The 23,681-nt window shown below is 49.1% G+C and overlaps 1 protein-coding gene across 5 annotated transcripts; it reads right to left on the bottom strand.

Moving 5' to 3' along the window:
• Nucleotides 1-965: 965 nt before the first annotated feature.
• FAM234A (family with sequence similarity 234 member A) lies at nucleotides 966-23,635 on the bottom strand. 5 transcript variants are annotated; one of them, XM_064520565.1, is made up of 13 exons: nucleotides 23,535-23,635; nucleotides 20,170-20,295; nucleotides 15,986-16,294; nucleotides 14,820-14,936; nucleotides 14,304-14,492; nucleotides 10,178-10,308; nucleotides 7,452-7,584; nucleotides 6,852-6,990; nucleotides 6,350-6,490; nucleotides 5,795-5,873; nucleotides 5,225-5,377; nucleotides 4,269-4,371; nucleotides 966-4,083 (listed from the first exon to the last, which is right to left on the bottom strand). In XM_064520565.1, the coding sequence occupies exons 3-13, from the start codon at nucleotides 16,248-16,250 to the stop codon at nucleotides 3,872-3,874; spliced, it is 1,662 nt and encodes a 553-aa protein (XP_064376635.1). In that variant the 5' UTR covers nucleotides 16,251-16,294; nucleotides 20,170-20,295; nucleotides 23,535-23,635; the 3' UTR covers nucleotides 966-3,871. The 5 variants fall into 5 exon arrangements, with proteins under 5 accessions (XP_064376635.1, XP_064376634.1, XP_025963508.2 ...); XM_064520564.1 differs by lacking the exon at nucleotides 20,170-20,295; XM_026107723.2 differs by lacking the exons at nucleotides 20,170-20,295; nucleotides 23,535-23,635 and adding an exon at nucleotides 18,972-19,284.
• Nucleotides 23,636-23,681: the final 46 nt, after the last annotated feature.

Below are 23,681 nucleotides of genomic sequence, written 5' to 3'. Positions count from 1 at the left end.
CTGGCGGTTATATAAGCAAGCCGGTGGCTCGTGCCTCGCCTGCGCTCAGCCCCGAGACGAGCCCCCCTCCCGCGCACAGCCCCGGGGAGAGCTGCGCAAGGCCCGGCCCTCGCACGGCGCTGGGGCCCGGCTGCCACGGGGCAGCGACAGATGGTCCTGCGCGCCAGGGGACACCGCGTGCCGCGCGGCTCCCTCCCGCTCGAGCCAAATCCAAGATCCGGGGTGAGATTTTAAGCCGCTGGATTGCGGCAGGAATCCCGGGTGCAAAACCAGGTCACCGAGCCCCAGGCGGGGGGAAGGGACTGGACGGCCCAGCTTTGCTACCTAACCCCGGCTCCGCTTGGCAAGGTCCCCTCTCCCAGCCTGTCACCTCCGCTGCAGCGGCGCAGAGGCACCTCTGGGTGCCGAACAGACCCACGGACAGGGCCCCAGGCACACGGCAAAGCCACCCCGCAGGAGTTGGCAGTTAGAGAGCGGGAACTACCTCTGCTCCGAGTTCAGAGTGGCCAAAGGCGGAAAGGAGCAGGAGATGACCCACACGCACAGCAGCCCCAGGGGCTGCTCGCCCCGTCTTTCTAGCAGCCTGGTGCTCCGCGGCTGGAAGGGAAGAGCAGCCTCTTCCCGCTACGCTTCAATACAGACAAGCCACGCTCCTGCTCAACGCCCCTGGCTCAACCCCAGTTCAGGCAGCTGGTTCAGAGCGTCCCCGGCGAAGCCTCGTCCAGGGTGAGCACCACCACCATTACAGAGGGGAACATCCCACTTCCATCATTTCCATGACAAAGGGGAGGCGTGCGCTTACTTTCCTAAGACCAAAGACAAGCCGCGAGCAGGGAAGCATCACCAGGACACTTGGATACCTCCCAGCAAGGGGGTTTCCTGCCTTCGGGAACGCGAAGGGCTGCCAAAAATCCCCAACTCTTGCTCAGCTGTTCGTTAGCAGCAACGGCAAAAGCAGGGCACCATTTACAAACAATGCAAAAGAGGATTTATTGAAACCATTATGGTTAGACCAAGTCCTATACAGCACAATTTGCAATAAGTTAAAGAACCAAACCAGTCTTAGTGTTAAAAAAACAACACTAATACATAACACAGTGATATATGCCATCATCACCCATCTGAGTTATTGAATCAAGGCACAAAGTCATTCATTAAATACAGCAAAAAAACAATTACACAGGGAATTAAGATGGAAAAAGGACTTGCTTTGTTAAGAGAGTGCTGATTTGGCACTGATGTTTGTAACTGAGCTGCCACAGGGAGATTTGGGTCTCCAAACAACGTGGAAACATAAATGGGCAACTTAAAGCCAGAGAAGCCCCCCGGAGCTAAGAGTGCAGCTCTCCGGAGGGAACCTGTTCAGTGTACCTACCAGAGAGGGTCAGGTCTGCGGAGCGACCTGAGGAGGGAGAGCGCCGAGACAGTGTCATTATAGTAAGAATACAGTCCAGGTAAGTTGTCCCCTGCAATGGGAATTTCAGTGGGATATAATCTGCATCCAGCATGCAAATCCGATTAGCATGCAAGCGCCGGAGCTTCCCCGCAGAGCTCTCGCCGCCACGCTCCCGGCTCTGCCCCAGCCAGCAACCGTACACGGTGCCCAGCTGCACCCACCGTTCATCCCGGCACAGGCTCGGGGCTGGCAGGGCTGCGACGTTTCAGCCCTTTATCATGCTGAGCAAACAGGCAACCTAAGCTGGGGGACGCGGCAGAGGAGCCTGCCTCCACCCCTAGAATCACTCCAAGGAAAGTCTGGGAAGAGGAACAGCAGGGGAAATGCACCGTTTGCAATGCAGGGCACTTTGGGGCTTCTCCAGTGCTCTCCAGGGAGCTTCTCCCAGCTTCCTCCCCCTCCCGGCACAGCCTGGGTGCCCCAGTGCTCTGCTCTGCCTGCGGCACAGCTCTGCAGAGCCCAGCGGGCCCATCGTGCACAGCTCTGCGTGCAGGCAGAGCCACAGGCCGCAGGAGGCAGCGGGGGCAAGTGCATTACTTAGGCGACTATCGGACCGCCTGGAAGCGGGAGGTAAGCGTCCAGTCGGACCACTGATGCTGCATCTGCAGAGGCCGGCAGCAGATGCCGCAGCTCATTTTGCTGCCAGATTTCAAGATGTGCGCACAGACCGAGGTTACAACAGCTGCCTGCGCCAGGAGCTGCCCAGCAGCAGGTCAAAACTCAGTGGATGCCACAGGAGAGGAACCAGTGCCTGGACCCGCACAGCCCTGCACAGGTTTCTTATCTTACAGTATTTCTACACATGCCCTGATTTGAGATAACTCAAGGGAGGAAGGCACCAACTAAATCCTCTCCAGCACCAGCAAAACTTGAGAGAGGGTTTTTTAGGATGCAAACTCCATCAGGTTAAGCCAACTGTCTTCTGTCTGCCTTCTGCTTGCCAGCCAACGTGACACCCAAGCAGCGTATGAACAGGGGCTGTGTCTCACAGTGCAGCTGGTGTGTGGACAGCAGCTCCAGGACCGAACAGCCTATTCCAACTGTTTTCCAGGCTTTGCACGCTGTTTTTGCAGCATGCGCTGGTGCCCGTCAGGAGCAGGGCAGTGCACACATGCCATGCGGAAGATGTCTCCAGGGGAGACATCATCTTCACACAGCAACCTGTCCTAACCAGCAAGACCCATTCCTTTGGACAGCCAGGCTGAAAACTTGCAGAGATCTGCACCCCAGGGTCCTTACCCAGCATCACTTCCACTCCCTGGAAGGCAGACGGGTGGCACAGGGCTGTCCTTGGAGCGGTGCTGCAGAGAGCTTGTGCCATTCCTCCCAGGGGCTCGTGTCTTACAGCATGCCCACCTCCTGGCAGAGGAGAGTCCTTGGAGAAGGCTCCTCAGCAGCTGCAAGGCTGAACAAGCATTTGCAGGACAGCTGGCATTACCATTTGGGTACGGGGCTCCCATGAGTGACATGCCCAGGTCCCAGGAGAGGCTGAAGTGCAATTCTACTCTCAAAAAAAAAAAAAAAAAAAAAAAAAGAGCATCCTAGAGCCCCCACACCTTGAAAGCAGCAGGAAAGTGTCTATACCAACAGGGATCAGCCAGCCTGAGCTCACGGTGGCTTTTATATCACCTATAACCACCTGGGGCAGGGGGAGGTGTTGATGCATTCATCGGGTAGGTGGGAGTCCAGCTCCCTCCGAGGTGCCAATGCTGCAAAGCCTGACTGGAAAGCCAGCGGCACTAAAGTCAGACACAGGTAGGTTTGTGTGACAGTAGAGTGAGGAACGTGGGGCTGTTCTTAGGAGAAAAGGTCGTTTTCTAAGTAGAATGACACTTTAATGCCCTACTGGCCCGGGTAACACCTAGCCACATTGTCAGTCGTCGCTGGGGTCTTTCACGACATACACCCCACTACTACCAAACCCAGGAAAGGGTGACTGCAAATCAGCCTGTGGCCAGGCACCCCTCCAGTAGTCAGGAAAGCTCACTCAGAAAGGTAATTTAACATCACGCATCGAAGCCCCACATCTCCTCACATAAGCACCCAAGAAACAATCAATTCAGGCATCCCCAGCAAGCACGTGTTTTCCTCCAGATACAGGCTGGGTCAGCCTGGCTCTGTGGACACAGAGGGATTGAGAGGAAAGCCCTCTTCCCTGAACTGACAACACTTCAGTGGAGGCCAAGCACTGAAGTCCCCTCAGCTCCAAGGACGGGTGCTCTGGCAGCTGCTCCCACAGCCTGGGTGTACCCAGACACTGGGGGCACCTTCCCACCAGCTGCACTTTGGTTTGCGGATCAAGAAAGGCAGCTTCTCATTCGAAACCATGATCTGGGTTTGCTAAGTGTGCTGCTGCAGAGGAGAGGCAACTTGGAGGATCCTGGGCCGGGGCAGCCTCTCCTGCTCTCAGCACGCTCACACTCGGCTGTGGAATCGCATCCTGTAGAGGCGGTCCCGGATGTACTGCTCGTTGTCCAGAGCCACCTGGCTCAGCCAGATCACCTTGCTCTCAGAGACATCCTCTTTCAGCTTACGCTTCATGAGAGACACAAACCCCGGTTCCTGGCTGGGCTGAGGCCCCCTCAACAACACGTAGCAGGCGTGACGGCTCCGCTCAAACAGCGCGGCTGTAACACAGAGCAGAGGCTTAATGTTGGACACCCTGCCCAGCCTAAGCAAAGGTCTCTGTATTCAGATGACTGGCTACGAGGCCCGACACTGCACCCACAGAGCTCAGGAGGTACCAGTAGATACCAGAAGGCCAGTGTTCGGGAACACTTCCTTGCTGGAGGGCTGGAAGGAGAGGACTTACCATTGAATGCAATTATTTGGTCTGTACTATTGCGGAGCTCCAAGAGGACATTAGTGTAGGAAGGATGGAAGAGATACAGCTTCTGGAGAGCAGCTTTGGATCTCTGTAACCAACAGGACACTGTCAGGACACAGACCCACACGTACCCCAAACAACAGCACCAGGCTCGCCTATTACTTCACGCTTGACAGACTGCATTCAGTGACACTAACCCATGTCTGCCAAACTCATCCTGCCTGATGCCATCAGCGCCAGCGTTGGGATCTTGCTTACTGGCTGGTACCGACCTCCTCTCTACCCATGCTTCCTGCAAATGGCAGGCCTGTCCGCTACGCGCAGGAGACAGATTTTGCCTTAGGGCTGGCTGAGTGAGCAAGGGAAGCACAGTAAGCTCACTTGGTGCTCAGGCATCCTCGCAGACACCAACTGTCACTAACGCTGCCAGCCCTCAGCCCAGCGAGCTCCATCACACAGCTGAGCTATGCACTCAAGGCTGCCAGATACCGCCTTGGAGCACAGAGGGGATATGCACGTGGCCATGGGAGGACACCCGCTGAGGGATCACTGCGTGCAGTACTGCTGCTGAAAGCTCCAGGCCAAGCAGCAGCAATGTCAGAGGTACCGACCCAGCAGCTTCCCACGGCGCTGTGCCAAGGCAGGGCTCCTGGGCAAGCCAGCGACTTTGCTCACTGAGCCGGTAAGTCCTTGTTCTCCACGTAGCTGAGCTGAGGACAACAAAAGCTGGGAATTTCCACTAACAGGGAAGCGGCCAAGGACATCATGAGGATGCCATATAGACCAGACCATGCGCAGAGGTCAGTCTGCTCCTAAGTCAGAAGCACCCCCCACCCAGTGCAGAGGGCTGCAGTATTAGTGCCACAGACAGGGAAAAGGGGGGAGCTCCATCCAGTTCCGGGGCAAGGTCTGGAACACAGCAGCCATTCAGCAGCACTCACTGTTTCATTTCCTGGTATCTGGTATTCCCCCCAGAAGAGGAAGGTGGACCGGTGATCGGCAGTTGAAAGCGTGGCTGGTCCCGGGCTCTCTGCTCTCGAGTTCAGCTTCAGGTCCCACTGGACTGCTCCAGAGCCAGCCTCAACAATCATGACCTAGCAGGGAAGAAAGAAAAGGAACTCGTACCAAAGAGCTCTGCAAGCCGTGGGAAGAAGTCAGTCAGCTGTCTACCCTACATGGCCTATGGGAAGGAGTATCTGCAACATGGCAAGATGAGGTAAAACTTGAAGCTGAGCATCACAGAATTGTTAGGCCTGAGGTGGGCCATGTCAGAGTAGAGTCACAAATTCTGCAGGCTGTATCAGGGGGTTCAAAGCTCTGTCTTTGAAGTCACTTGCTGAGAAGAGAATTAAAGTGTCTTTAAGAATTTGTTGAAAGAGATTCTTTCCCAACCAAAAACTGCTACAACTAGCTGGAGAGAGAGCACATCCTACCAGGCACACCTCAACTCAATGCCTGTTTGGGCTGGGACAGGCAGAGAAAAGGGAAGCTGAAAGGAAGAACTTGCAAACCTTCTTCTTGTTGGGTCCGATTTCACTCTCAAGGACAATACCAAGAACATCGGGTTTGTAGTAACCAAGCAGCGGCTCACTAAGAGAGAGGGAGAGAATGGACAGATCATAACACACCCTGAGAAAGTAGCACCTCAGATGGCTTGGGTCTACCCTGTTCTTTTAGAGCAGCCTGTATCCTCCCACCAGCTCCCCTAGTAAGAGCCTTGACTGCTATAATGTTAGCTTAACCTGGTACCGCTTCCAAATCCTAGCCCAGGCCTAAGAGAGCCATGCTGCAGCAAACACAGAATGAATCAAAGTTTTGGGCTCCTCCATTTGGAAGCGGCACCTGGTACTTGCTAGCAGAGTACACAAAATGCAAAAAGCATGATCCAGATATGAAAATAGAACAGGCTTTTATGTTTTGGATGAAACAATACAATACCATATTGTTACAATACATTGTATACAATACAATATTGAAACAATACAATACAGTGTTATTTCATCCAGCACAGCAATGCTGCTGGGGAACTGAAGATGCCATATGCTACCCACCACAGCTAGCATTACCTCATAATATGGGACACGTTGAGAGTCCACAAGTTCTGAAGATTTTGTCCATTGATCAGCATAGCCATCTCTGACGTTACAATCAAGATGTTCTCTCCTGACCCACCAGGAATTTTTGCCAGGTAGCGAATGTCCCCAGAGCTAAAAAGAACAGAGAAATGACTGGGCTTTCTTGGCTGGAGATGCTGGCTTGTTCTACACAGTAAAAAGTCAGAGGCTCGAGATAAGAAAAGACAAGCTCAGCTGAGAGGCAAAGCACCAGGCTCTGCAGTTGCCACACATTGGATGAACTGTCTGAGGTAGCCTGCACGCAAATTAGAAACCCCAGGCTGCTTTCTGTGAAGCCCTGACGAGGCCATCGACACCAGCCCTCTCACAGAGGCCTGAATATGCTCTTAGGCCAACAGGGACACAGCCAGGAAAGAGCAAAGTCAAAGCAAGCCATCCCGTCAGGAACACCAGTACCCTCCAGTCCACCAACAGCCACGACATAATGCCATACCCGAGAAGGGGTAAGCGGTGTGTTGTGTGGTCGATGTTCTTCTCCCACTGAGGATCTTGCTCAAGGTTGGGAAGCTTCATTTCCATCCCAGTTGCTGCACTGTAGAGATTTTTCAGGGAGTATCCATAGAGAGAGTTTGCTGTGCAAAGAAAGCAAGAACGATGTAGATAAGTTATCCTGCCCTTGCTCTGTACTCTACAAATTTCCAGACCACATCTGAAATGAATCTGACAGATCAACTGTATTTTTAGGGCTTACATCATAGAGCTGTAGTGGTATTTTGACACTCAGGTTTGCTTTAAATGCCTTTATCATCTTATCTGAGTGTTCCACTTGTGATTTAAATGACTACTTAAAACTTTATTTTTTCAAATAAAATTACTATTTAGTGCTAGTCAAGTATGCAAGAAACCTGAATTTAAGCAGAAGGATCCCCTTCTCTTGGCCTTGAATAGCTCTTTCACTAGTTGAAAGCACAGCATAGCTTTTGAGAACTGCAAAATATTCTTTCAGACTACCGCTTAGTAATGACTGATTTCACAGTTACAATCACTCTTTTTGATTAAAATTTCTAAATTTAAATCACAAACAGATTCACACCTGTATAGAAAAGGTAGTAGTAGGAGTCAGGCTTCAGAGCAAGCCTGATATAACGAGCCTTCCCATCCACGTTCAGGCTTCCAGTGGATCCTATCTGTTTGCCATCTTTTCCTGAATGGATGAATGTCTTAATCTGCATAGGAGGAAGAAGGGAGGGAAAACAAAAAACAAAAAAAAACAAGCATTAAAGTTGCATTGCACTGTTACTGCTCAAACTCAAGGTGGTTTCCAAAGCTTCTGAGCAGCTAGTACTGAACAGCAACTGAGCAGGAACAACATAAGCTGAAGATGCAAAGCCTCTCCCTGTTTTGGGAGGAGTGGGTACAGGTTACATGATCCCTCCACTGTGAATACTTTTGCCTAGAAGCAAGTCTGAAAACCATTTCCAGCACAGCCACTTGCCACAAGATTTTACCACCTCTGCCAGCCACCTGTGATCCAGGCTGGGACAGCAAGCCCCATCATCACTAAGGACAGTGAAGATTGATTCCAGCCTAAAGGTGGAGAGGACCTAAAGGCAGAATCAAAGCACCTGATGGAGTAGGGGGAAATTTGGCTTTTCGTAGCACCTGGCATAGCCTGCTGAAAGCACTGTGCTGCTAGACCAGCTAACACAGCTCTGTTTCTCTCCTTGCAGGCCTGAGAAGGGTTGGGAGGACCCACGTTCTAGGCACGCAGGAGCTCTGCTACATATTTTAAGAGCCCTACTCTACTTCTGCTAAAGCTGACAGGAGTCCACGCAGAATTGAAAAGCCAATGGGTTTCTTTATATTCTTTGTGCAGGCACCAGCGCAACAGCATCCATTGTAAACATTTCAGCTGGGAGAACGAAAACTAAAACTAGGATCAGATTTAAATGAATGAGAAACCGTCATGATCTGGGGAGAGCAATGCACACTGGGCAAAAGAGAAACATCAGACCAAGAGAAACTGCATCCACCAGAGATGCCAAGTCAGGCAGGAACCGAGACCCCTTCCTGTTCCTTGAGAGGGAGAAACCGGGAAACAGAAGAAAATCTGCTCTTCTTGAAGTGAATCCGGAGAGTCTGGTGGGAGAAGAAGGGATTGAGCTTGCTGGGGAGAATGAAGGACACAGCTGGAGAGGTAGAGCAACACATCCACCAGCTCTTCCCAACCTCCTGCACTGGGAGGAGACACACACCATCTCTGGATGAACAGCTTCACCTTCCCTCGCAAGCGCTGGTTCAGCAGTTGCCCCAGGACGGTAGCAGCCAATGATATCCATGTAACAAATGAGGATACACAACACAAATAAACAACACCTTACTCACTGCACTGTTTTATAACTCTACGAGCTGCTACAGGCAATGTGTCCTGAAAAAACACCGTTTTTTTCTGGATGCATTTGTGCTGAAGCTCACCGCAGGCAGGGGTCATTCAGACTCGCAGAAAAACAGCCATCTAAACCTCCTGCTATCCAAGCAGACAGACCCTTCCCCACGGACAGCCCAAAGCTCTGCCATTTCAGGAAACAGCAGTATAATCTAATCAGGAAAATTAATGTTCAACCCAAGCCCTTGTTAGCAACAAAGTTAATTCACTTAAGTACTAACCCTCCCTTCCAACGAGACTGTCTTTTTGCAAGCTGCAAAGCTCCATTCGAGCTGCACACATTTTGTGTGTTCTTTCTCAAAAAAAAAAGTGTACTTTTACTTAAGTTGACAGAGCTCTTGCCAAGTCCTCTGGGAAGGAGGGAGGGCGGAGCAGGAGAGTTTCATACCAAGATAGCTAGAAAAGTTAAATGGGAAACAAACTGTAAGGCAGCCTTACAGAACAGAAACTGCATTCAAACATTTCTTGGTGCCTAAGGAAAAAATAAAGTCTTTAGATAACTGGGATAACAAGTAGCAAAAAGCAACAAGGGAAGAAAACAAAAGAGAAATGTAGGAGTAAGAGAGGACAGAATTTCTGATGACTCTGGCAACAACAATGCCTCGGAGAGCAAAACTGAATCTGCTTACAGGGTGCTCTGGTATGAGAGCACAGGGTTCCCACTCCTCTGATCTGACCTGCAGGGAGCCAAAATTTCTGAATGCGTTATGCAGGACAGATTGTGCATGCAGAAGATGCTGCACCACTCAAACACAGATGCAGAACTATTCGTATAAACACACTGTTAAGCTGCATGACATTTCCCCTCTGAGAAAGGGGATAAGCAATACCGGAATAGAGATAAGGCAACAACTGTATCACTAAATGAACCCTAGTTAGAATTAACCAGCACAGTGACACCAGGAAGCAAAGTGGGCAAAGCAGACCATAGGCTCAGATATGAAAGATATCAAAAAGGCCAATAGTTGTACAAAAGCGCTGGCTGCCAGCACTTTAAGTTAAAGTCCCTACACTTTGATGAGACCTAAACCTGCCAGGATTTGTTCAATTCCATTTTTCTGAGTAGAGCCCCAGAAAACTGCAAGCTCATCTTGCCTGGGCTGACTCCACACACAGCCTACAAGCACGTAGTGAGGAGCACAGACTGAAAAGGGGGAGGGAATCCTATCAGGCTGCTTTTTTTTTTTTTTTTTAAGCCATAAAACACTAGCGTTGATTTGGGAGTATATCTCTGCAGGGTGGGAAAGAGCCTACTCCAAACTCGGAGGCTTCTGGGCAGTCCCTCTTAGATGTTGAGAGTGGAATCAAGTAAACATTCCTGCTGTGCCTAGTGGTCTGGCCACAGGGTTTATCATAGCTTTCGAGTGACATACCTTATCTTCTGCGGCAATAAAGATTATCAGGTCCTGAACGCCGTCACTATCCACATCTGGAATCGCTGACAAGGGAGTCAGCACAGTATAATTAGCTCCAAAGTCACTGGACTGTCTCCATTGAACATCCCCTAGAAGACATTGTTATTGGAAAACGTTCACTAACATGCACTTCAGGTTGAAAGGTTTTTAAATGCCCTTCTCCTCAAAGTACTTCGCAGGAGCGAGTCATTTACAGCCCATTAGCACCATAAGCCAATCAAATTTACACTCAACACGGGGTATTTTGTTGTATTTCTGCATTTCGACTAAGTCCCAATATCTAGGATTTCAGCTGATACTGGAAAGTAATCCCAGTTGCCCACACAAATGCATCCTAACATCCCAGGCAAATTCAATCAGCAGGCCACAAAGAACATCTTGCTTCTCCTGGCTGTAGGCTAACAAGCTTCCCAGCATGTTTGTGGCATGGAGAATCCTTTTTTGTGATCTGAAAAAATGACACTGTGTGCTGAAATTTGTGTAGATGCTCCTTTAAGACCATAAAGAAGTTAAATTCTAATCAGAGTATTCCAGCTCCTCCTGCTAAAATGCTTTCCTGGAACTTGACTCCTGCAGATCTTCCCAGTTGACATGGCCGGTCACAATTCAATTATAATCCCTATGCTCTCCCTTCTTTGGAGAAGGGGCACAGCATGTTCAGACAACCTCTTGGGTCTTTCGTGCTTTTTTGGGGTAAATTCAGGTAGCAGGATTTGGGTTTTTTAAACACTGGGGGAAGGGATCTCTTCAACAACTCAAAGTCAGTTTGAGTGGCTTTACTTGGATAAAATCCACCCTGGGCTGCTGGAGATTTTCCAACCACTGACCACATGCAGTGGAATTTGTTGGGGGCAGGGTGGGGGTGATTTATCAGGGTTTTTCTTTTTAAGGGCGACTGAAGGGACTAACTAGGTGCTCACAGAGGAAACGGTTACCCTCCCCTTTAAGCAGTATCACACACCGCAATCATCACTCCAGGAATGCAAAGAAGCATCTGTTCTTTGTCAGGAAGGCGGTTGCACGGCATGCCAAGGAATTTCTATGCTGCCCGCAATAATTTAAGACAGGTTGCATTTCCAGTATGATTCCTCCACAGCTTTCACTGAAACACTGAAAAAGTACTTGGATTTGTTACTATGACAACAGATGTGAACTAGAAGAGTGCCCCTAGGAAATAAGGGGAAGGCAAAGAATCTTACCCCTGCAAAAGGAAGGAGAGCACATAAGTTTTAAATAATTATATCCTGGCTTCCACACAGTCCAAAGCTACGATAGAAAGATCAGGCTGCTGAAATGCGTATTTAAACGCATGTGCCTCTATTCTTTGTTGGTTAGGCAGTGGAAGCAGTTTTTGGAAGAGTGTCTTACTGTTTCAAAAGGAAGTCTGATCTAACAGGAGGGGGTACCAGTGAGGCGGATTCAAAACAAAACATAGGACTTAAGAAGCTTTCATATTCCTAACACAGTCCTCCCGGAGCACGAATGGTGACTCCAGTCCCATCCTGCTCCGTTAACGGAAGACCTGACTACTCTGTCAGACAACCTAGAGTGCTACTGTGCTTCTTTAGAGTCCAAGATTACAGCAAAAGCAGGGCAACATAAGCCAAGATGGAAAGTAGACATGTACCTAGACAGGAAATCTAATCGGGGGTGAAGGGGGTTTTTGTTTGGTCTGGAAGGAATAATAAAAATCGGGACTTAGATGACTGAGTCCAGCTCTTACTTCAAGCAGCTGCAGAGGATGCGAGATTGCTCGCCTCAGACTCGTGGTGGTCCAGCAGCACGCAGAAATGCTGCGCTTCCCCAGCGGGCAGCCGTCGGCAGCCCACAGGCCACCTGAGCCAAAGGCAGCACCTTTAGTATTCGGTCGTGTTTGACTCTTCTCCCAGGTCCTCGCACACTTGTTTAACTAAACAGATGTAAACTCCTGGCATCCACAAGAGTGGATGTGAAGAAGCATTCCCCTTTCTGTTTTCTCTGAACCTATCCCTTTATAAAAGAACCAGGGAGCAATGAAGAACTGAGACAGTAAATCATTCCCTGTTCCTCTTTTCCTATCACTCACAATTTTATAGACACCTCTCTGCCTGTCACATTCTCCACACTGAAGAGTCCTGCTGTAGTCAGTGATTTCTTGCACAGTAGCAATTTCACACATCAGATCATTGTGGCTCCCTTTCTGCTACACCCCTTACGAGACCAGTGAGGACCTGACCTGCTCGCAGGGTTCACAGTGCAGGCTGCTGGCTGGAGGACAAGGTATCAAGAGAAGGTGTCGCAACACACTTATTCCTGGGCTCTTCCTTGGGACTCTGCTTCTGGCTACGGCCGAGATGTAATACTGAGCTACACAGACCTTTGCTTTGACCTGGAACAGCTCATCTTAAGCTTCTGTGTCCCAGTTTGCTTTTAGGATAAACATGCAGGAATGTTAAATATCCTACACAAACAGAAGAACACAATACCTAGAGTTTCTTTCTTGTTTTCTGAGGCCAGTAATTCTGCCAATAAAGAAAGCAAGGTTTAACACAACTTGAATTAATAGAAAAGCGCTAACTTTATAAGCATCTGAAGATCAAAAATACACGCCAGACACTTTCAGATGATAATCTGCTTACCTCTCCCCTTCAGTCTTCCCACGGGCAGAGGCTAAGCAAGCTAAGATCCCTGGAATCTCACCAATTTTCCACGACAGTGAGTGACAGTGAATCATTAACAGTTAAAGATTGTTCTGGCTACTGTTTTCAGCACAATGTGATGAAACTCAGACCTTGCCACCTTAAATACATCTAACAGAACCGGGGAATTTATTCTGATCTGCCCTCCTAACCTCCAGGTAAAGTCAACTGCACTAAGAAACCTCTTTCAACCTAGTTAAAGCCATAACAAAAAGGTAACAAATAAGTCTGCTTCTGGGTTATTCACTTTTCTGTCTGAAGCAGTTTTTTATCTTTTGCTTTTAACTTATCTATGGAGTGCTTTCTTACCGCACTGTTCCTATGACTCGTGGCTTAGCCTGATTCCTTCCCCATATGCTTGTGCTGTTTCTTTATGGTCATCTTTAGCTAAATGTCTTTGGCTCAGGAGCCACACTTCTGTGTTTTGACCTAAAAGCAACTACTCATTACAAGTCTATAAATAGCCTGTTTGAAAGCCTACTGATGAGGGAAAACTGTGCTAAGATATAAAGCAGTCTAGCTATATCCGTGTGTGTGCATGCATGTTTATGTGTATGTCTGTGTTCATTCCATCTATACAGGAAATAAAAAGCAACAGGAACAGTTTTCCTTCATGTTCATTAAAGCTGTACATCTTGCTATCTCTCCCCCAGTTTTTGGAAAAGAGGGGCTGCAGTATCAGACACAGAAGATGGGATCCTAGGCGTGTTTCCAAGGAAGAATGCACATTGTTCATAGCTTTTGCACAAGCAACTGCAAAAATGGAAATGTATTTCAGTCTTCCTCAGAGAGGCAAGTTCAAGGTGTAATCGATGATCACTGCCCTGTCCCTAGAGAAGTACAAGCACTCTTTACTCTCCTCCTCTAGGCAAGATGATGAAGAATCTTTCCATCTGCAGGCACAGACATAAAGAAAGCTTGCCAGGGAAACCATGAAAAATCCTAGGCTAGGGAAATAGACTGGCAAGTTCTTGGAGTTGGTGGTGGTAACTCAAGTACAAACTTATCCCAAGTGCTCTCCTTGATGACTTTTAGATCTTAAATCCCTAGACTGAGAAGCATCTCAGGTTTCTTTCCAACCTGTAAGTGTATAAAGCAACATGCACAGCTAGCAACAGCTTCTCCTATTTCAAAAGCTGTTGAAAAGTTGTTCTTATAATACTGTAACTGGCACGAAGCACAAGAGTCTGGCCTTCGGAACACGCAGGCGGAGAGGACAGGCACTTCTCAAAGGCCCAGCAAATGGCTCTGGCAAGGTTTTCAAGCTGATAAACACCCTGTGCACATCACTCACGTACCAGCACGTCACGCCGATGTTCCTAGCCTCAAAGGTCTGAAGGGCACTAAGTGAGGAAAGCAAGTAACGCCATCCCCTGTATTCCAGCGGGATCCTGCTCGCCACTCACCTGTCTGCTGGTCAACTGCAGTAAGAGACACCGGCTTCCCCACGACTAGGCAACCTGGGCCCTGAGCCCCACCGAGCTGCTTGATGCCACACTCCATCCATTCAACCTCTTCAGCAGCAGGCCTTTCCCAGAGTACGCTGCCATTCGTGCCAGACACAGCAGCGATGAAGGCACACGGAGAAGGCAGACCTGGAGAGAACACATGTCAAAGGGAGCGCTACCTATGTCTACCTTCGGTGCTCTCCACCAGCCCAGTGCTGTGACTTGTCTTCTTCCTCTCCCCACACAGCTAACCCGGTTTTCTCTCCCATTCCCACTGTCTTTCCCCTCGTCCCCATTTCTCCTGTGGCAGAAGCACACAGTGCCTCTAGCTCTGCAGTACAAAGCAGAACCAAAATGATGTGCAACAATCACACATGAGCACCTAACTCAGGACATTTGCCACAGCAGACTCATTCACCAGAACTAAAAAAGAAGAGCCCTCACCACAAGGCCTTCCGTTTCTGAATCAGTTACCTTCATCCAAACAGGATCTGTTGAAGCTGCTGCTGCCATTGCTAGCTTTGAACACAAAGATGACATCTTGCACTTTGTCCTTGTTCACATCTTCTATAGCCAGAAAGTGGTAGGCCACTGTAAAGGAGATCACAAGCTAGATCCTCGTAAAAACGGCCTGAATCAACAACAGGGCTAACTGGAGCAAAACACAAATTCCTAGAGACCTGCTCCCTGCCTCCCTCTGCGACAGTGTCACATCAGGACAAACTGGCTTCTGTACAAAGAACTGCATGTACATGAGTACTAAGGAGCAGAAGTTAATGCCCAAGGCTTTCCTTCATTTGCCATTCCCCAGAGGATTTGTTTTCCCATAGAGCCAAGCATCCAGAATTCAAAAAATGTCAAACAAAGAACTCTGCTCTTGGTGTGGGGTTGCTATTCCCAAAATATAAATAACCCACAGAACATCAAGCTCCAGATAAACCATCTTCCTCCCTCCCAGCTAAAACCAATCTCCTTTAGCTCAAAGTAGCAGAACTTCAGATTTAGGCATTAAAGCACAGAGCTGAGTCCCTGCTGGTGAGCACTATGTCTGCATTCGTAGCAGACATATGTAGCACAACCACTGCACATGAGACTGAAGAAAAGCATTCACAGAAGTGAACACAGAGCTACCAAGGATCAGTACCCAGGTTAAAGAGTCAATTAAAGCAAGCACAAATTTCTGCAATTCATCTCAAAAAGCAAGATGCATTTCCTCTTTACCCTTCCCTTTTAGCCACAGATAATTTAGAAAGTCATACTGATAGACAAAGAATGCCTAACTGTTCCCACACCCAAGCTCAAACTTCAAGGGAATATTTTATAGACCAAACTTCAATAAAGATTTATTTTCAGATAACCTTCCTCACTTTTTCCAAATGAGGCCAGTCTGCTACCTTGTTAGTGCTTCAAGAGCAGCATCTAATTTCTCTGTTAGATCCTGTAAACACCTCCTGGAAGGCCACTTCAATTATGATGGGCCATTGCATATCCAGGTCAGGCATTCACAGTTCTTGCTCCCAAGGGCAGCATCCCTGCAGGCCTGACTCCAGATCACTTTTAGGGAGAGTTCCACAATCAAAATTTATAACACAAAGGAAAAGGACTGTCGGTAAGTATTTCTTCTGCTACAGCAAGCTCACCTGCATTGTCATAGTTTTGGAACCACGTTCGTTCAGAAACAGGCCTCTCTGGGCAAGGAATGACAAACGAGAAAGCGAACACAATTATCAAACACAGAAATAATGAGATGAAGAAGGCAGCAGTGCGCCAGCGGGACAGCTGAGACAGTCGCGATGACTGCTTGCTGCCAACTCTTCTCTCAACAGAGTTTTCATGGTTCTCTTGAGCTTTTACATCCTCATTCTTCAGAGGGTGGATCTCAGCTTCTGAGTCTTTGTTATCCATCACAGCTCATTCATCAGTATTCAGGCACCCTTTTCCCCCTTCACCTACAACATCGGAAAGAGCAGTTAAAATAGATTTTGGAATAGAGCAAAAATGACAAAATATTCTGTCACTACCTGATATTGAAGCTGGAAACATTTAACAGTCGGTAAGGACACGAGTGCATTGTCATACAGCTGCATACAAAGTGACTGTGGTCCTGGAGTTCTCCCCCACGGAGCAAAGGGGAAAGCCTGTGGGATGCAGAAATACCACTGCTGCTTCGGAGGAGGAGGAAATCAGCACTGCTAAGCCTGGAGCATGGACAAAGAAGGCTACAAACTCTCAAGATCTCTATGCTGAAGGGACTGACGTGGTCTGTAGGTCTCTCTCATGAAAGAGACACCAAAAGCTCATTTCGATGAAAAGACTCCTTGCCACTTCCAGTGTATTTCAGTCTGATTCCTGGCTGGATAGGTGAAAGGAAACATCTCACTTTCATATCCTAACACAAAGAAATTCCCTAGCGTATTGAACACAGGAGCTTCCCCACCGGGAAGAGAGAAAGAGAGAAACACCAAAGTATTCCATTTAGGAACAAAGCAAAGGTATTCAACACCATCTCACATGAGAAACCACTTGATATTGTTTTGCAACCCAGTCCCAAAGAAGGCAAGAGCACCATTACTTACCTCCAGGGAGTAAAAAGAGGGCACGACTTGAGACTAAAATTGGCCAAATTGGATTTCATCAGAATGGAAGAGCTAATAACTGCTATTTTAGTTTCTCCTGCTAGAAACCATTATCTCTAATTACTGAAACTGCACTTGGGGAGGACAATTCCCCCTTCCTCCAAATAATGGAATCATTTTTCTTCAGTTTTTCTGATTAGCGTCTTTCTGACACGATAGGCCAGGCTCCTCTCTCCCACTCTGGAGGGCTGTAGCAAGCACAGCAAAGCGCAGAACCTGCATGCAAGGAGGCCCTTATCCAAGAACTTCCTATTGCAGAATGCACAGCCCCAAAACCTTCATCAGTTGGCCCAAAACAAAACAAAACAAAACAAAACCACCCTGCTCCTGGCACTCACATAGGTGATTTCAAAGCAGCAAACTGACAAGCTCTGTCAGAATACCTTGAGCTGCAGCTACAATAACAGGTTTTATTTGGTTGTTAATTTGTTCTGAGAAGGGAAAAAGAAAAAAAAAAGGCAGTCAGGGACAGAAGTCTACAATTCAATGTCCACAGTAATAATAAAAGTCAAATATGTATTTAGTTTTCAGGCCTCTAACAGTGTTCCATTAAAAAAAGGAAGGAAAGAAATAAGGAATACCACATTCCAGTAGCCTTGGGAAAAGCTGCATGACAGTGTGTCATAAGAAGTCATATCGGAGCAAATAAACATGGCAACCAAGCCAACTTTCCATGCCTGCACCCTAACAGTCACATGCCTAGATTATCTGCCTGCACAATCTGCTTCCCCTGTAGAAAGCCGCTTCAAACTCAATCACCAGTACACAATACAGAGGTTGTGCGTTCCAGTCCAGTAACAACAGTACTCCTTGTATCTCCTGTTTTATGCACAAACTCATTTAAGAAGAGATGAGAGTCACCCTTGGGAGGCCAGGTGCCTCCAGGCAGATGCCATACAACCCAAAGTCCCATCTCTCTGGTCTTCAGGGATTCAGCAAGCGCACTGCTGTGCACGGTGCCTGGCCCTGCATCACAAGAGTCCCCACAGAGAACCAAGCAGCAAAGAGCAACCACTAGAAAGCCCCTTACCTGGGGCTGGCTCACACGTGAGCTCCGTTTTGCACTGGACAGCCAAGTTCAGTGAGAGGAATGGAGAGTCCAGCAGGACTTTGCACAGGCATGCAATAAAAGAGCAATTGCTTGCATGTTGAGGGCATCCCACTCCCACCGTGCGGGAGAGCTACAGAGGCCCCTTCTGGGTACAAATCACCAAAGGGCAGCAAAGCTACAGCAATGCAGAAGGTTGAGTGACTCGGACAGTCTGACATGCTGTCAGTCACCTAGCTAACCACATCGTTTATTGGACTTGTAAGGCTGTATTTATGAAGCACTTACTCCAGACTAAGAACACAGGCATTTCTTCTATGACAGTACATCGAGTACAAGATCTCACTCCAGCCAATTTAATTCAAGCTGCACAACACCATGCAAGTTCAATTAAATCGATAATGTAGGAGCCGTGGCTTCTTCCAGAGATCTGCACTCCAAAGACCTCATCTGCCCTTCGTATCAGCCTACCAGCAACAAGAGGCGCAGCTCCATGAGGCTGGGTATTTCAAAACCAACGGCAGCGCTTGATGGAAACTTGACAAGAAAAGTCAGTGGCAGATTCCAAACATAAAAGATGAGGGGAAAAAGCGTTGTGCGTCCAGCCTTCCCACCCCGACCTGGCCACCGTGCCGGTGCGCTGCTTCGTTGTTACAGCGGGGAGCCAGCAGAGCAGCTCTGAGTAGGACAGCCATCAGGAGGAGCTCCCAGTCCTTGAGAAGGTTCAAAGTTCAAGTCCCCAGTCACAGGCTGAGCAAATAATTTACTGCGGTCAGCAACGATAATAATTAATGGAGTCAGCAACAATAATAATTTACTGGAGTCAGCAACGACAGCCTTCACCATCATAGTAGGAGAGAAAGAAAGCAGGAATCGGTTACATGAGCTCACTCCAGGACTTTTCTTGTGATGAGCCAGATGGCTCATGTTGCTCTGACATACCTGTCTTCACCGTGGCAGAGAGACGGCCCTTCTTGCACACTGTGGTAACTACCCGTCTGCAGCACAGGCCGCGACAGGGCAACCCCGACCGGCCTCCCCAAACGGTCACGCTGGAGTATAAAGCTGGGGAACTTCTAGGACAGAGCTGAGTGCTTCCAGCACCTACATTTCTTCCCGAAAACAGTACAGAGCAGCAAACACAATTCTACTCTCCTGGTTCAAAACTGACACCATCTCAACGTTGTACTGAAGGCCTATTTTTACAGCTCATTATAAATCACGCCACCGTCATTTAGAACGGGATGAGAACAATAAAAAACAGTGGTAATTACACTGACAGCCCCAGCAATTCCCCTTCTTTTGCAGGAATGACCCTAGGAGACACTGCTTACAAAGAGCCCTCAATGCCTTTAAAGCAATTCTTTTCTGTTTTCTTTCAGCATTTGAATAACGCCCTTTGCACTCCTGCCAGAGTATATGGAGTGCCAGAACAATGATCAGAGAGGGCAATGGCAGAGACTCAAACATTGCAGGAAATCCCACTGCCGCAGTTGCCAAAGTACATGCTAGCAGCATGTGAAACAGCCTGATCTTTGAACAGCAAAGAAGCCCGGTAATCAGTTTAATCAAGACAAGCAGAAAACGACAGTGTGCATTTTCAGATGATTTTACCCTCCTCCAGCAGCAGACATTTTGTCTCCCTTTCGCAGGAGACACAAAATAATCCACTAACAAGTTCAAAGCGTCCAAACTCCTTGCAGTGAAATACGCAGCAACGGAATCGCCTGTTCCTGCATTATTAACACACACTGCATACACTTGATATTGTAGCTAGCATCAGCTCTCTGCTCAGCAACAGCAGGCCTCACCAAGAGAAGCCGCGGGAGAGAAACTTCCTAAAAAAGGAAATAATAAAAATCCCCACACAACGTACCCAAACGGGCACTGAACGCACACACTCCAGAGAGCGTTCTAGTATGGAAGGGTTTCGCGTCTCATAAAATTTTATTTGCTGGTATATGCTTCCATCCACAACGCAAACCAGGCGGTCTCCAAGCTCTAAAGGCTATTCGTCCCCATCAGTATTAGAAGCTAGGAGCACCCACTGTTCAGCGTGAAGGAGAAACTAAGACTGTCCCTGTCCCACAGTAGCAACAGTGCTTTCAGGACCAACACACGGCTCCTCAGCATAACTCACCTTCACGGGGCACTCGCTTTCCTCTTCTCCCGAAGCTACAACGGAGATTTACAGATTTCCTCTGATCGACCAATCGAACCAGTGAAACTCCTGCAGCAAGCGGTTGACGCCAAACTGCAGCTAAATCTAAAAGACAAGCTATCATTATCGATCAGCTGGAAGTGCTTCAAAGTAAAGAGAACAGCAGAAAATCACCTGTATGAGAACCAGTGAACTGAAACCATTTAAATATCACTGTGACAGAGGGTTTAGCTCATTTTCCATCCATAAGATACTGAACCACAACATTTCTAATTACAGTAATCTCACAAGATGCCGGTTCTTCTGGGAAAATTTCTGGCAATGTATCATACTAGATTTACTGTTCAACATGTTTATATCTTTCATGGAACAGCGAAGTCAGACCAGGACTGGCCATTTTAGAAACCAAACACAGCGTTTGGGTTTTGTTCCTGTTTTTGCTGTTTCAGACCCCTTACAGCTGAAAGGTCTCCTTTTTGTCAGGCAGAAATTTTTGAAGCCATAATCATAGTTTGCAATCAAAAATGGCAAAACAGCTTCCAAATTCCGCTCCGCACAAGACGCAGCGTTCCCTTCACGGCTGTCTTCCCACAAGGAGGCTGCTCAATTTTGATCCAACGCACCACGCGGCACTGCAGCAAACTCCCTGGGCAGCCACCCGCTGCAACACCACCGGGTCAAACTCTTCCCCTTCCTGCAGCCCCGCTTACAAGAGCGTCTAGGCAACAGGAAACATGCACAAAATTTCCCCAAACTCAGGAGATTTTCCTCTCCAGGTGCACTCAGAGTTCACTCCGTTCCTGAGCCTGTAGTTTTGCTGGGTCACTTGCAGCTTGTGACTCTTTCTTGATAGCACGTCACAGCCGCTGGTTTGCAGGGAGAACGGCCCTGAGGAGACCATCCCCTTCTGGCCGCGGGGTGCCCCCCGCTCCTTCCTGCGTCCTTACAGCTTGTTTGTAACAACACGCTTTGTAACGCAGAGCGCACCGCACAGGCGCACAGCCGAAGGCTCAGAGCTGTATTCTGCTGCTGGAGTTGCCTTTTTTTCTCCTCCCCTCACTCTGCCTATTTTGTCTCCATCATCAAACTTCTCTTGAAAACACCAGCTACTTCTTAAACGACACTTAGCCTTCCAGTGCAGACAACTCATGCCAGAGTGCATTCACAGCAAGCGAATTAGAAAACTCTCCAGGATACAAGTAAATGTCATTTCAGAAAATTATATATCTGACATTTTCTAAAAGTCATCTTTTCCAGGGCAGTTTTCACTACAGTCCAGGGTTCAAGTAGAGAGACTTGATCTGTTTAGTTGAGAAAAAAACATGTTCTACTACTCTTTCTACGAGGGCAATAGAAGAGCAAACTCCTCCGAGACGAAGAACAGGATTAAAGCAGCAAAGCTACCCAGGACTGATTACAGGCTAGGGCAAAAATAATTAACAAACAAAACCACGTATCATATATCACCCCAGAACTTCTAAATTGCACTGGATTACTCACCTTTAGCGATTACTGGAGATCCCTTGCATTAACGTTAAAAAGTACTAGTTAGCAATATATTTGTATCTGTAACAGTGACTGTCAGACACATACCCTGTTTATCCACAGGGCTTCCCAGTTTGCATCAAAAGCACAGTGACTTCTCCACACTTCCAGAGAGTTAACACATCAGCAACTCTGGGGAGATCTCCAGTCACAAAAACTCTTTAGAATAAACTGCAGTCATTTCATATAAGTTCATTAAAAAGACCAAAAAGCACATTTTATAAGGTGAGCACTTGTTTGGCACATCGCCGTTTACTGCAAGGGTCACGGACTCCGTGCCGCCCCCCGGTCCTTGCTGCCACGAGCTCGCGAGGCTTACAGCAGCACGAAGCAGTGGTCGTGTTCCACCTGCTGCTGCCTTGACCAGCCCTCCCCAAGAGATCGCTCTTCTCTCCCCCCCGCAAAATTCGAGAGACTGAATTTTTCTGTTTTCTTTTTCCCCCTTCTACTTTTACATCGCAGAAAGATCGCTGACAGGCCCTTCCACCCCCACACCTAGGACCCAGTCGTGCTGAGCCTCCCAACTCCAGCCTCCACACGCAGCCCCTCACAACAGGGCCTGCTTCTGACCTGGCATACAGGAGGGCCGGCTCAAGTTACGCTAGCTGCACATTTGGCTGCCTCTCCCTTTGAAGTCCGTGACTCTCGGTAGCTACCTAAGAAGTTTTCACTTTCCAAAATAAGGGAAAAAGCGTTGAAAGAGAAATAAAATCACAATTTAACATATTAAAATATTTTTCTTTCTGCAAGAAACCCTTTAATTCATGCCTGCAGAGTAAGTTTGCGACTTGCTGGTGAAAAGAGAAACAGGTGTTTGAGACCCCTCTGCAGAAAGAGCATGGAAAGTTTTGTGCTGGGTTCTGTACAGGTGAAGGGGTTTTGTTTTTTGCTGTTGTTTAAGATATAGACCCTCATTTCCAAGTGCTGTGTGTCTCCTTAGGACTCGTATGTGGCCTGTCAGCCACAAAGCATAAACTAACTCAGGTCAAATGGAGGATCAGAGCAACAAGCTACTTCGGCCCAGTCAAAGGCTTTCTAAAAGGCACTAAATTTGTTCCCAGGCTTCTTGACACGGCTTGGAGCAACTTCTCGGGCTGCTTAGCTCAGACAGCAAACCCTCCCCACCGGGGGAACGCGGGGCGGGATGGGGCGCAGCGGGAAGCGTGCAGCAGCTGTGGTCCTTCACGCACAGCGACTGAGCACCACCGCTGCCCCCCGGCACCCGGCTGAAGGCCGCGGCGGCAGAGGCAGGCGCTGGAACGGACCCTCCTGCCAGCGAGCTCCTACTCATCAGCAGCTGCCGGGCGGTGAGGCTAACCGGGGCGCTCACGTCTCGCTTCGGCTGCGGCCTCCCGTTCCAACCCCGCGCGGTTTCTGTCACCGCGGCGCCCGGTTTGGGATCGTTCCTGCTGAGCTACTTCAGGTTTCCTGCGGCAGCACCGGACGCCGCGGCGGCAGCGCAGGCCGCAGAGGCAGTGCCGGTTTCTCCCCCTGCCCAGGCGGGCAGACGCGCAGCGGCCGGACGCTCACACGCGGCGCTGCGGGACCCGCAACGCTGCTGCGTTTAACGCCGGGAGGCGGAGCGCGCCGGGACGGGCCGCGGGAGAGGCGCCTCGCCGTCGGCGCCGGCACCGGGGCGGCTGGAGAGCGACGGGGCCCCGCGGGCTGCCGGGCCCTGGGGAGGGAACGCAGCACCCCGGGAAGCCCGGCCGCGGCGAGCCGCCCGCGGACCACCCTGCCGCCCGCCCCGGCCCGCACACCCCCCCCCCCCCCACCGGGGCCGCCGCCGCCGCACTCACCCCGGCGCCGCTGCAACGCCGCCACTTCCGCCTCCATCCCCGGCGCGGGTGACGACACTTCCGCTCCGCGCAGGAACGCCGCAGCGCTGGGCCCAGCGGCCCGGTTCCCGCCCCCCATCCCGCCCCCCCGGTAAGAACAAGGCAGAG

The sequence above is a fragment of the Dromaius novaehollandiae genome, chromosome 14 (assembly GCF_036370855.1).
Source record: "Dromaius novaehollandiae isolate bDroNov1 chromosome 14, bDroNov1.hap1, whole genome shotgun sequence".
NCBI lineage: Eukaryota > Metazoa > Chordata > Aves > Casuariiformes > Dromaiidae > Dromaius > Dromaius novaehollandiae.
The sequence above is the reverse complement of the archived record's forward strand: the minus strand, read 5'-3'. Positions and strand labels throughout refer to the sequence as shown.

Bases quoted from the DNA above. Each gene is read 5' to 3' on its own strand.
- FAM234A (XM_064520565.1), bottom strand. From the start codon at position 16,250: ATGGATAACAAAGACTCAGAAGCTGAGATCCACCCTCTGAAGAATGAG. The intron at 10,309-14,303 runs GTGAGTGGCGAG...AATGTCTTCTAG, and splicing joins TGCAGTTGACCAGCAGACAG to GGGATGTTCAATGGAGACAG. The intron at 7,585-10,177 runs GTATGTCACTCG...CCTCCTATGCAG, and splicing joins TTATTGCCGCAGAAGATAAG to ATTAAGACATTCATCCATTC.